The sequence below is a fragment of the Hylobates moloch genome, unplaced genomic scaffold (genome assembly GCF_009828535.3).
Source record: "Hylobates moloch isolate HMO894 unplaced genomic scaffold, HMol_V3 SCAFFOLD_15, whole genome shotgun sequence".
In the NCBI taxonomy this organism is placed as follows: Eukaryota; Metazoa; Chordata; class Mammalia; order Primates; family Hylobatidae; genus Hylobates; species Hylobates moloch.
The window spans coordinates 13,417,230-13,430,809 of record NW_026652290.1 but is presented as its reverse complement, the minus strand read 5'-3'; the positions used below and the strand labels follow the sequence as shown (position 1 = coordinate 13,430,809).

General features: G+C 38.1%; 1 protein-coding gene across 1 annotated transcript in view; it reads left to right on the top strand.

The window, feature by feature from the left end:
- Positions 1 to 4,719: 4,719 nt before the first annotated feature.
- Positions 4,720 to 13,580, top strand: part of LOC116483822 (ABC-type organic anion transporter ABCA8-like) — an 87,415-nt gene continuing 78,554 nt past the window's right edge. Inside the window, 3 exon segments of the mRNA XM_058428089.1 lie at positions 4,720 to 4,815; positions 5,792 to 5,996; positions 9,642 to 9,806. Coding sequence (XP_058284072.1) covers positions 4,720 to 4,815; positions 5,792 to 5,996; positions 9,642 to 9,806 — 466 coding nt within the window.

Below are 13,580 nucleotides of genomic sequence, written 5' to 3'. Positions count from 1 at the left end.
TATGACTTAGAAATGGCACATTATTTCTTCTGCTTATATTCCATTGACTAGAAAGCAATCTTATGTCATTGTGAATGGAGCATAGCTCTGTGCTGAGAAAGAAAAAGTAATACATTTTGGTAGAAAGCGGCCGGGCACAGTGGCTCACGCCTGTAATCCCAGCACTTTGGGAGGCCAAGGTGGGCAGATCATGAGGTCAGGAGTTCAAGACCAGCCTGGCCAATATGGTGAAACCTCATCTCTACTAAAAATACAAAAATTAGCTGGGCATGGTGGCAGGTGCCTGTAGTCCCTGCTACTCGGGAGGCTGAGGCAGGAGAATCGCTTGAACCTCGGAGGCAGAGGTTGCAGTGAGCCAAGATGGCGCCACTGTACTCTAGCCTGGGCCACATAGTGAGACTCCATCTCAAAAATAAATAAATAAATAAATAAATACATTCGTTTTGGTAAAAAGCTAGCAGTTTCTGTCACAAATAGTAAGCTTTCAGAAGAGCCAAGACAATTTTGAAAAAAAGATAAGATGAAGACCCTGTTCTAGCATTTATGAAGGCTTATTATGAAGTTCTAGTAACTACTAGTAACTAGACTATGTGCAAGAAATATACAAAGAGATAAATTGAAAAATAGAATACTTCAAAGTGCATATACACATAATATATACACATATGCAGACACACACACACATATACACACACACAAACACAAACACACACACATCTGCTATTTAAGAGAGAAGGAATAACAAATGAATACAGAAAGTAGTTCATGTTGGAACAATTTACTGGAGAAATGCAGAAAGAAAAAAACTCATCACCAACGACTTAGGTCACTCTCTTAGGTCTTACACAAAAATAAACTCAGATGTATGAAAGAGTACATCTTTCATGTGCTCTTGACAAATACTTGAGATTGTTAGAAGACTATGAAGGAATGTGTATTTACGACTTCTGAAAAGGAAATTGCTTTCTAAACAGGACATACACACCAAATATGCAATCACAAAGGAAAAGGTTGTTTAATTTGACTACAACAAAACTGAAACTTGAATACAATAAAAGAAAATTCTAGATTGACAAAATTAGTAACTAGCAGCAAACAAATATCTGGAATACATAATGAACTCCTACAAATAGGTATGACCAAAAAAAAATCAACTGAGTACAAAAAGCTGTTTCCAGAAGTCTAAATAGCCATTCAACATATAAGAAGATGCTCAAATTCCATGAAAAACAAGACAACACAAATTCTAATAATGAGATACCCTACACACTCCTCGTTTGTGCATAATTCGGCTCTGAGAAGCTGTAAATTGTTTTCTCTGTGCTCCTGTTCCACCCTCAACTTTCTAAGGCCTTGTGCACCCAAGCCATAAAGGAGACCCTCTCCATTCTCTTACCCTTCCCCCATCCATAGACTGCTATAGCTTTTTGCTCAGTGCAGTGCTTGAGATATGGGTAGGAGGAACTCAAGATTTCTTACTCCAGCCTCAGTATTAGATACTATAGATCTGGCCCTTGAGATGGGGCTTCCTCAACATGTTTTTCTCCCTACATACCAGCCAATTCCCACTTTGAATCTGTTGAGAGGTTCTGGACCTGTGAGAGCTTCCTCTCCCCCGCTGTGGTGAGAGCCTGTCTCTGCTTTGTATCCATGCTGGGTCACTGTTGCAAATCTCAGCTGCAACTTATCTTTGCTTGGGAATGGGAACTGGAAGTTTCCCGCTCCACCTGCAGTGATAGCAGGCTGTTGCTTTTTACTAGGTGCAAGGCTTATCATAGAGCGATGTGGTTTCCTTCCTCTCCCTCCACAAAGTGGCTTTTTGCTTCTACCCATAACTTAGCAGCAGAAGTTCACTTGGAACAGGAGTAAAGGTTGGGGGAAGGGGTGGTTGGTGGTTTACAGACTGCCCCTCATTAACTGCTGATTTTTGCTTTAACTCCTCCCCAAGATGCAACGACAGGTTGTTTTGTGGGGCTGACAGGGATTCCTGTCCTTCTACCAAGGCTTCTAGATTTGCCCTTTGGAAAAAATATTCTGAGACATGGATAGATTCTGTGGCCTGTGAGCTACTGGGGGTCTTTCAGGTCTCTTGTTTGCATGTTATATATATGTATCACTTTAAGTTCTGGGCTACATGTGCTGAACGTGCAGGTTTGTTACATAGATATACATGTGTCATGGTGGTTTGCTGCACCCATCAACCCATCACCTAGGTTTTAAGCCCCACATGCATTAGGTATTTGTCCTAATGCTGTCCCTTCCTTTTCCTCTCACCCCCCGACAGGCCCCAGTGTGTGATGTTTCCCTCCCTGTGTCCATGTGTTCTCCTTGTTCAACTCCCACTTACAAGTGAGAACACGAGGTGTTTGGTTTTCTGTTTCTGTGTTATTTTGCTGAGGATGATGGCTTCCGGCTTCATCCATGTCCCTGCAAAAGACTTGATCTCATTCTTTTTTATGGCTGCATAGTATTCCATGGTGTATATATGCCACATTTTCTTTATACAGTCTATCATTGATGGGGATTTGGGTTGGTTCCAAGTCGTTGCTATTGTAATTTTTTTAAATGAATACTAGGTGAAGCCTATAAAAAAATAGTTGACAAATAAGTGCTGGGGTCCCGGTAATTGTAAACAAACACGCAAGCTGTGGGTACCAGGACTAGCATCCACACTCAGCCATTAAACATTTAACATTTCAGCTGCTTTCTCCCTACCTGCTTTTATAGTAGCCATGTCTTTCTCTAATACTCTACCAATTCTGAAACTGTTCATGGGTCCCTTTTATCCCTGGAGAAGGCTTTTATCCTTTCGGCTTTAGTTTACCCAGTTACCTGTGATCTCAGCTCTTTGGTAGACCCAAGAAAAGTTATGATTTCATAGATTACCTGACTTTGTTTCATTATTAGGAAAGTAGCAATATTCTCTTGAGAATTTATGCATTGTAAGTTAAAGAAAAATCCAGAAAATCTTATACAGAATGGCAATATCATTATAGATGAGAATGTGGAAAAGATGAATTTTGAAATACTTATCATAGTACAAATTGCTACAATGATTTTAGAAAAAAGTATAGCTATACACATACACAGAGATTATACATATGCAAATATGTGTGTGTATTTTTCCTGATGACTCTGCATAATAAACATAAATAAATTCTTAAAGATGGAAACAATAAATAAATGCCATTTTAAAATGACATTTTATTTTATTTTATTTATTTATTTATTTATTTATTTTTTTTTTGAGACAGAGTCTCGCTCTGTCACCCAGGCTGGAGTGCAGTGGCGCGATCTCGGCTCACTGCAAGCTCCGCCTCCCGGGTTCACGCCATTCTCCTGCCTCAGCCTCTCCGAGTAGCTGGGACTACAGGCGCCCGCCACCACGCCCGGCTAATTTTTTGTATTTTTAGTAGAGACGGGGTCTCACCGTGGGCTCGATCTCCTGACCTCGTGATCCGCCCGCCTCGGCCTCCCAAAGTGCTGGGATTACAAGTGTGAGCCACCGCGCCCGGCCTAAAATGACATTTTAAAAAGACAATGTAAAGCTCTCTTCCAGGCCAAACTATGGTGATTATCCTATATTAAGATTTTAATTCTTCAAAGAAAGATAGTGGAAAGTACAATTTCTTTCACTAGGGAAAGAAGATTTTCTTTCATCCCACAACAAATTAGTAAAGAGAGCAATTATTTCTGCCAGAAATAACAAAGATCCCATTAAATTGTCTTAGATAGATCAATTCCTAAAACAGATTATTTATTCAGGTTCTTAAGATAAATATTATAGAGTCATTAAATTGGGTGTTCAAGGATGTATTTATTGAAATTAAGAGTGGTGTATGTGTAGGTGTTGGTCTGGGTGCAATCTGGGGACAGAAACTACATAGTAATTAAATGAAGTAAGTTTAATATACAGAACTATTGAACAGTGACAGGAGAATAACTATAAAAACGAACTGAGAGCTCAAGAGGGCTTCCTAGGGCTGAGGGAGAATATCCAAAGAAGAATAAACATGAGGAGATAAGGTATTGACCATTGGATAAGAAGTGGTGGAAACCCACTGAATGGCAGAGAAGTCTGAATGGCAAGCTGTGGACACCAGTACTGGAGTGCACTCCTTTTGCAACGGGACGGCCAAAGGAAACAGAGCTTTGAGAAAAGGGCTGTAGCTATCTGGGGCTCCCGGATATACTACTGCTACCCAAGTCAAGAGCTAGAGGAAACACACAGTGAATCCTGAACACTCTAGATACTTTGCATTGGAGAAAACAATTTACTCAGTGGGGAAAAATACATTCTATAGCAACTCGGCAAATGAACTAATCTGATACCTGGATGGCATCAGATGCCTGCAGTGTCTCTACTATCCTCTCTGCTGAAACAGCATAACATCATGTCAGCTGGCAAAGGAAAGTACTTAAAGGATTCAGATCCATTTTTATAGAGCAGGCTATGCAGAGCGAATTTAGGGCTGAGAGACAGTAAATTGATAACTGGCACAGGGCATCACAAATAAATGATGAAACAGAGTCTGCAAGTGGGGAAGGAAGGAGAGCATGGGAGTAATACAATGCTGACTTGGGAACACTCAGACTCTTTGCACTCATTTGGAACATTGGAGTATTAGGCTACGCTTTTTTGTTGTTTGCAGGATATTTCTTCTTATTAAGAACTTCATATTAATTTTATCTTCTTTCTTTTTCATTAAACAAGACAAGATGAGGAAGAGAAAGATCAGTGTGTGTCAACAAACTTGGGCCTTATTATGCAAGAACTTTCTTAAAAAATGGAGAATGAAAAGAGAGTCCTTAATGGTATGACTCAGTATCCGTGTTATTCTCTATTTATGATGGGAAAATACGTGTTGCCTGGGAGGTATCTATGCCATGTGTATCTCCCCCGCCACATACACCAAAAACACTAAAATACAGCACCTTCATACAATAGAAAACACTATTCTTCAGGCCGTGAATCTGTTTGAAGACATTTCAGTTGACACGGGCTCATAAATTGAAGTCTGAAACCACTGAATCTGGTAGCAATTGAGAAACCAATACATGTTTTAAAAGCCAATGGTCACATTTGTTACTAGTGTCCCCAGTCATGGAGACTAGGGTTAAGATACTGACATTCCAAAGATATGGTAAACAAACGAATCCACCACAATGGGTAGCTGGCATTTTCTCTTTGGGATCTTTTTCTCTTCTTGAAACAATTAGTTTTCTTCAAAAAAGTGGAAAAGTTGAAATTGTGTTAAATTCCATGAAGAAAATTAGCATTAGCTCTTATAATCTTACCATATAAAAAATCTTGATTAAACTTTGCTATACTTTAAAAATCAGATAGATACAGCTAGGTAGCATTTTTAACTAAATTGGAATTCCACTATACATACATTGTAAAGTTTTTTTCCCCTAAGATCATGCATTTTGGAAATAAAGTGATTTCTTATTGGGAGTTCGCATGTGATCAGGATTTATAACTAATTAAGATACTATCCCTCCGATACTATCTTATTATTAGAATTATCAGAATGCCCTTACAAACTGGCATACTGTTGAGTTTGAAATTCCAGAATCTTGGCATGTAACCAGTATATCGTTACTAAGCTAGCGATGCCTTGGAACTATCTCTTAAAACACAGAGACCTTCAGCAGACTTTAAACAGTTTATACAATGGGATATATCGAAGTTAGAAAAGTAAAAAAGAGACAAACTTTATGACAAAAGGATTGTGGATGACTAATTTTAAATAAGACTTTTCTTTATCCGTTTTCCTGTATTATATAGGAATGGCTGAACTCATTGCTCCTACTACTTTGTTTGTATATATATCCTCATAGTCATCAAGTAAATGATTTTTCTTCACTGCTTACCATGGACCTGGGACGGGTAGATACATTTAATGAATCCAGATTTTCTGTTGCGTACACACCTGTCAACAACACAACCCAACAGATAATGAATAAAGTAGCCTCTACTCCCTTCCTGGCAGGTAAGTTTTCTAGTTACTTAAGAAGAATGTCTGGTGTGAATATTTGGTTTATTTGACCGCAGATTTATGCATTAATTCGTATTTCAGTTTGATAAATCTTAATTGTCAAACTTTCTGGAGTACATGAATTGGGAATGTATCTTCCCTTTATTGGAAGTAACATCTCACCACTCAGTATCTAAGTTAAAACTAAATGTATTGCTTGCCAAACAAGGGTTTACCATTTGGGGTGCACAGTCTCTCAAAAAGAAACTTGTTGATCCAGTATAGGATTTGAGGAAGCATGAAATTATAGAGACTGGTGCACATTTAGAGCAGTAGTGTTTAAGGATATGTTGACATGTGACTCTGAAAGCACTGTCACTAAAATGAAACTGTTGCTGTAGTGTTTTCTTGTTCTTCAAAGAACAACCAGTCTCTTCCCTTCTTAAATTTAATTATAGGAATTTTAACCTTACTTTTAACACCAAAAACATGTCCTTGCTCTATCTGAATATTCCTTTGAGTATTCTGTATGTCAGATTTTCATCTTCAGCATTAAGGTACTTAAGGAGTTAAGGTTAAGTAGTTGTTAAGTCGAGTTAAGGTTAAGGTTACTTAACGAGTACCTTAAAGCTGAAGGGTAAGGATCATTTTTGTAACAATCATTTTTATAACAATGTTCTGAAATTAGAGGAGATGCAGCCTGGTACAAAAGCAAGAGAACTGGACTTAGAGTCAGAGGACATTTGATTAAAAGTAGTTCTGAGAGTCCACTCAGAACTGCTGTAACATATGTGTCTGGAGTGCATTTTGAAAGGCATCAGCTTCTCTTAGCCTTATTATTAGCATACGCAAAATAAGCTTAACAACTTGTGCAACAATAAACTCCTACAGTTAGAAGAAATAAGACCTTGTGTTCAATAGATCAGTAGCGTGACTAGTTAACAATAATCTATAAAAAATAATACTATATTTTCCATAAATATTTCAGTTGAGAGTAAAAGGCCCAACTCAATCTGTCTTAAGAAAAAGAGTCCTTTGTCTAGCTTAAAGGAGCAGAGTATTAATGCAAGGCAGGATAGAGGTTTATCATCAACAGAAGTATGTCTCTGCCCCTCAGATCTACAGCTTTGTGTGCTGGCTTCATTCACAGGTTGGTTCTCCCAGAGGCAGAGTTGGTCTGCAGACTCTCCAGATTTAAGCCCTCCCAGATTAGCAACTCCAGTGAAAAGATTACAGATCATTTCTGATAGTTCACAATAACTTCAAGGATTTTATCCACAGGAACAAATAGGTGACTTTGGGTTAGTGTTGATCTTGGTTCACCAAGAACTAATCTCTTTGGATGGGGATATGCAGTATTTTCATTGCCCACTTGTTGAGTTCCCAGGTCATGAACCACGTCAAAACCACAGGATATGTGAGCGGAGGAAGGGAAGTATCCCAAGTGGATCATAGTGTGTTTTTACTAGAAGAACTAGATGTAAACAGATAAAAACAACATGTGTCCTTTACAACTATAAATGCATACTTCAAAGGGAAATCTGTGGTGATTGCCCTGTCATTCATTCATAGGCTAAGTCGAGATTAAGGTAGGGTAAGGTAAAGATTAAAATTAGTGCTATAGTGAGTATAAGTTTTAAGTTGTTTATTTGAGATGCTCATGGTAATGGTAATAGGAGGATGATTTCTAGATCAGCTAGTAAAAATGTAATGGCTACTAAGAATTTTGTAGAGAATGGCAGATAGGTGTGTCCTATTGGATCAGACCCACATTCATATGGGCATGATTTTTCTGTGTAAATATTTAGTTGTTATAATCAGAATAACTACAAAAAATAATGCTAGCAATGTATTTGTCGATAAAGTTAATAGGAGGTTAGTTATTCTCTTTTGGATTATACCAAACCTAACTGATCGAAAGCCAACTATGCCAAAACTAAAAGAAGATTCTCATTAACAAATGGAGGTAGAAGTACAGGAACAGTCAGACTATATCTACAGGATGTCAGTATCAGGCAGCAGCTTCAAATCAGAAATGATGGTTGGATGTAAAGTGAGATTTTATTTGATGAGTTGAATTATTATGAGTTGAGTTATAATTTTAAAGTGGCTTCGAGCTTGTACAACTGTGTAAGTATCCTAAAAACCATGAAATTATTAAAAGGGTGAATTTTATGGTATGTGAATTACATCCCAATTTTTAAAGGAATATAAAAATTTGACTTAGAAGGCACTGACTATTCATTTTAAGCAACGTAATTCCCACCAAGGGCATTCTTCTAAGGAGAACCTATGCATCTTGCTCCACCCAGTCACTGGAAGCCTGTATAACCTCTTTTTTTTTCTTTCTTTGTCAACTTCTGTCCAAATTCCACTCCAGCTTAAGTAATTATTAATCTTATGCCTGGATTCTGACCCCTTCACTGGATTCTGTATCCAGTAATCCAGTTCATGCACTTGCTATTTGGAGTCCCTATGGCCAGAGTTTCCAGAGTATGTTGGACTTTTCCTTCCTGTGAGGTATCCAAAATATGCTTTCCAAAGGCGCCTCACCAAGCATCACACCATTAGTTCCACATACATTTTAATGCCTATATTGTGCATCTTACCTACCAACACTGAATCCACTTCTGATTCAAGATTATAATGTGATATGAACTATCCACGTAAGGTCCAGTCTCCTAAACAGCTCTGAGACGTGTCTGTTCTTGCTGTTTCACAGACGACCATAACAAGACCCAATGTCAGGAACTTCTGCTTCTCAACATTATCTCATTCAAAGCCACACGCAATTATAATAATAAACATTCATTAAATGCCACAATATGGTATATTTCTACAAAAACTGTATTCTGTAAAAAGAGAATATTTTGTAATGATATTATTCTGTATTCTGTACTCTATTAATATTCTATAATAATAATAATGGTTATGAAGTTTATTTTACAAATATAGAAATTGAGTAACAAAGGGTAAGGAATTTGCTCATGATGACATAAGTTTGAGAATAAAATTAATTCTATCAAAATACATACTTCTTGCTCCCTCTACATTCATCTTCAACACTTCCACCCCAATCCAGAACTTTTCTTGTATTTCATGTCATTTTTCAGTATTAATAAAACATCATGTGGCCTTGGACACAATACCTACAGAAAAGAGGGATTCTTTCAGTGATGTCAACATAGTTTCTTAACATGTTTTCAAATTTATCACCTTTTTTAGCTTATTAACCATACCATCAGGATTATTAAAGAAAAATAAATTTGTATAGGTATGTCCACCTGATATAAAACAGTGCCTAATTGCAATTTAAATATCTATCTCTCTATATCTACCATTTCAAATTTATAGGAATGTTAATTATTTTTGAACAGTTTAATTGGTATAGTAGGACATTGTATGTGATTGAAATTGGCTCAGTAATCACAACATATGAAAATAAAATAACTAATTTTAATGTATTTCTTCTGATTGTATCTAGATGGAACTTTAGAAATTTCTCTCCCACCCAACATTTTAGTCTACCTTTCTGAAAGTTAATACTTGATTGTGTTTTACTTCCATAGAAAACTCTAGTAAAAGCAATTCAACATGACATCATGAAGTTGTGTCTCCTAGTAATTTACTAACAATAATATTCCCTTCTTGTAACAAAAGGTAAAGAGGTCTTGGGACTGCCAGATGAGGAAAGTATTAAAGAATTCACAGCAAATTATCCTGAAGAAATAGTAAGAGTCACCTTTACTAATACATACTCATATCATGTGAAGTTCTTGCTAGGACATGGAATGCCAGCAAAGAAGGAACACAAGGACCATACAGGTAATTTTCTGGCTCTATAATTTCACTACTCTCTATTTCAATTATGTCATAAGCCATGTGTGGGAATAGAGGTTAGTATGCCAAATTAGAGCATTGCTATCTGTCATAATGATGTACACATGTCCCTCAACATTTAAAAAAATATTCATTTTTGGACATAAGAACATATTGATAAGTGGTCATTTTATATAGTCATATACATATATTTACATATGTATGTAAATTAAATATGTATTCTTATGTACACACATAGATATTATATGGAATATATGATTGTTAAAAGAAAACAAAGTTGTTTATGGATAAGATAGAACAAATTTCCCTTTAAATAAGCTCAATTGTTCAAATTATACTACAAGGCTATAGTAACTAAAACAGCATGATACTGGTATAAAAATAGACATATAGATAAGTAGAACACAATAGAGAGACCAGAATGAAGCCACATACCTACAATCAAATGATCTTTGACAAAGTCAACAAAAATATACACTGGGGGAAAAATCCTTTTCAATAAATGGTACTGGGAAAATTGAATAGCCTTATGCAGAAAAGTAGAACTGGACCCATATCTCTCACCATATACAAAAATTAACTCAAGATGGATTAAAACCTAAACATAAGACCTGAACCTATAAAAATTCAGGAAGAAAAAACTGGGAATAACCTCTTCTGGACATTGGGCTAGGCAAAGAATTTATGTCTTAGTCCTCAAAAGTAAATACAACAAAAACAAAAATAGAAAAATGAGACTCAATTAAACTAAAAAAAACTTCTGCACAGCAAAAGAAACAATCAACAGAGTAAACAGATAACCTACAGATGGGAAAAAATATCGCAAACTATGCATTCAACAAAGAACTCAAAGAACTCAACAAGCAAAATAAATAACCCATTTGCCTATTTTTCAGTGGGGTTATTTGAGTTGTTTGAATTCTTTTTTCAAAAGAAGACATACAAGCAGCCAACTAACGTAATAAAATGCTCAACATCACTAATTATCAGAAAAGGCAAATTAAAACCAGGAGATAACCATCTTACCCTAGTCGGAATGGCTATTATTTAAAAGTCTAAAAAAATCAGATGCTGGCAAAGATGCGAAGAAAAGATAACACTTATACATCGTTGGTAGAAGTGTAAATTAGTACAACCTTTATGGACAACAGTATGGAGATTTCTCAAAGAAATAAAAACAAACTACCATTTGATCCAGCAACTTCACTACTGGGTATCTACCCAAAGGAAAAAAAATCATTATATTTAAAAAGATACCTGCACTCATATGTTTATTGCAGCACTAGTCACAAAAGCAAAGATAGAGAATTAACATAAATATCCATCAACAGAGGGCTGGATAAAGAAAATATGATATATATATATATTATGGAATACTACTCAGCCATAAATTAAAATATTGATACATTTGACTAGATATAAATTTTAAGAACTTCCCTTTATCAAAAGAACCATAGAGATAGTGAAAAATAAAGGCAAAAATTGTGATAAAGTGGCCAGGCGCGGTGGTTCATGTCTGTAATCCTAGCACTTTGGGAGGCCAAGCCGGGTGGACTGCCTGAGCTCAGGAGTTCGAGATCAGCCTGGGCAACATGGTGAAACTCCGTCTCTACTGAAATACACACACACACACACACACACACACACACACACAATTAGCCAGGTGTGGCAGCGTCTGCCTGTAGTCCCAGCTATTCGGGAGGCTGAGGCAGGAGAATGGCGTGAACCCAGGAGGCAGAGCTTGCAGTGAGCTGAGATTGTGCCACTGCACTCTAGCCTGGGTGACAGAGCGAGACTCTGTCTCAAAAAAAAAAAAACCCCCCAAAAAAAACAAAAAACAAACAAACAAAAACACAGATCAATACCAAGTGGAATATACCCCAAAATGCAAGGGTCCTTAACATTCAAAATAAATCATGTAAGTCATCCCATTAGCAGAAAAATACAGGCAAAAATATTAAGATCATTTAGGTTAAGTTTTTAAAAAAACATTTAATAACACTTAAAACTGAACCATAAAAACAAGTCTGAATAAAATACAAAAGATGGCAACTTCTTTGATGGTTTGTCTAATATGAGCCTATAACAAACAACATAATTAACAGAGAATTATGGGAAGCTTTTTCCCCCAGTGCAGGACCAGACGAGGATGCCTGCTATCACTCTCTATTCAGCATTGTACTGGAGAAACAATACAGCAAGAACAAAGAAATAAAAGGCATTAGGATTAATTTTTTAACCAAAAAAATTGTCATTATGTGTGTATGACACTATTACATGCTTAGACAATCCATAACCCCAAAACTGTTACAAAAACATCCCGGATACATGATTGTTATCAACCAGATTACTGTATACTAGAATGAAATCAACAGAAAGTAACTAAATAATGATCGAACTAGAGAACAAGTATCTATGACAAAAATGAGGCAATCAAGGATTAATTTACAGATTTAAGATAAATCCTTCAAATCAATATAGGAACCAAAAAAGGACCCTGCAGAAACATGCACAGAATGAGCAAAGCATATGAAGAAAAGTAAGGCACAGAGGCCAATCAACATTTGCTAAACTCTACCTCACATGAAACCGGCCACAGCAAGTTCCAGGTGAGAAGATCCCTGCAGAAACACTGCAGGGCAGTATCCCAGGAGGCAGGACCACCGGAGGAGGTGATAGAGCCCCTGCAGTGGAGAGGGTGTCAGGCCCAAGAGGGCCAGGTGGCTCCAGACCTCCTGCTCCAGCTTCCCCTTACTCCCCACACCAGGCACAGTCCCATGTGAGTGCCCCAATGCAGGGAGGATTCTGACTGCTCATGTCTTCTCCAACACTGTGCGTCCCCCCGCCAATGGCAGCTCCTTGCCCATTATATCATTCCAGCCTTCCCTTTTATGGGTCACCTCTCTCTCCCCAGTCACAATGCCAGAGTCCACCCCAGAAGAGTAGAGATGGGAAATCAAACCGTGGCACCATGAGTGGAGACCCTAGAGGCAGACATAGGTGCAGGCACTGAGAGTGGAAACACGCTAGGCCCTGCTGATGGGCAACAAGCACAGAGGATGGGGACATTCAAGGGCAGACATGAGTTGCAGGCACAGGAGAGAAGACCTGGGCTAGAGTCATAAGGCATCCAGATACAAAGGGAGCTCACTGACTACAGATGCATGGCAGAGAGGCACAGCACGGACAGACATGGGTACAGGGGCAGGACAGAGGAGTAGGTGAAGGCTGGCATGGGCAGGAAGCACAGAGATAAAGACACCTGAAGGTAGATATGGCTGTAGGCTGAAGGGTGGAGTCACAAGAGTCCTACCATGGGCTGCATGCACAAGGGCTGGAGACACAGGAAGACAGGGCTGGGAAGCAGGCACACTCAATGACAGGCCTCTGCTGCAGTAACAACAGACAGAGATACCCAGTGAAAGAGACTGGCTGCAGGTACAAACACTGGGGATAGGAGTTTTGGGCATAGTCTCCTGGGAGAAATGATCCAGAAAAAGGAGAAAAACGGGCTAAAGGCACAGAAGGAGACACACGAGCGCAGACACGACTGAAAAGCATGAATGAAAACACTGACTGTGGACATGGATTAGAGGGATAAAGAATGCAGCAAACACAGGCTGGCACGGGCAGAAGCTCAGGGAACAGACAGATGAAAATATCGGAATGGGCTGCAAGCACAGGGATTGAGACACTGGAGGACTGCTACTGCCTGAAGGCTAAGGAGATGGCAACACTCAACGCAAGTAATGTGTTGGA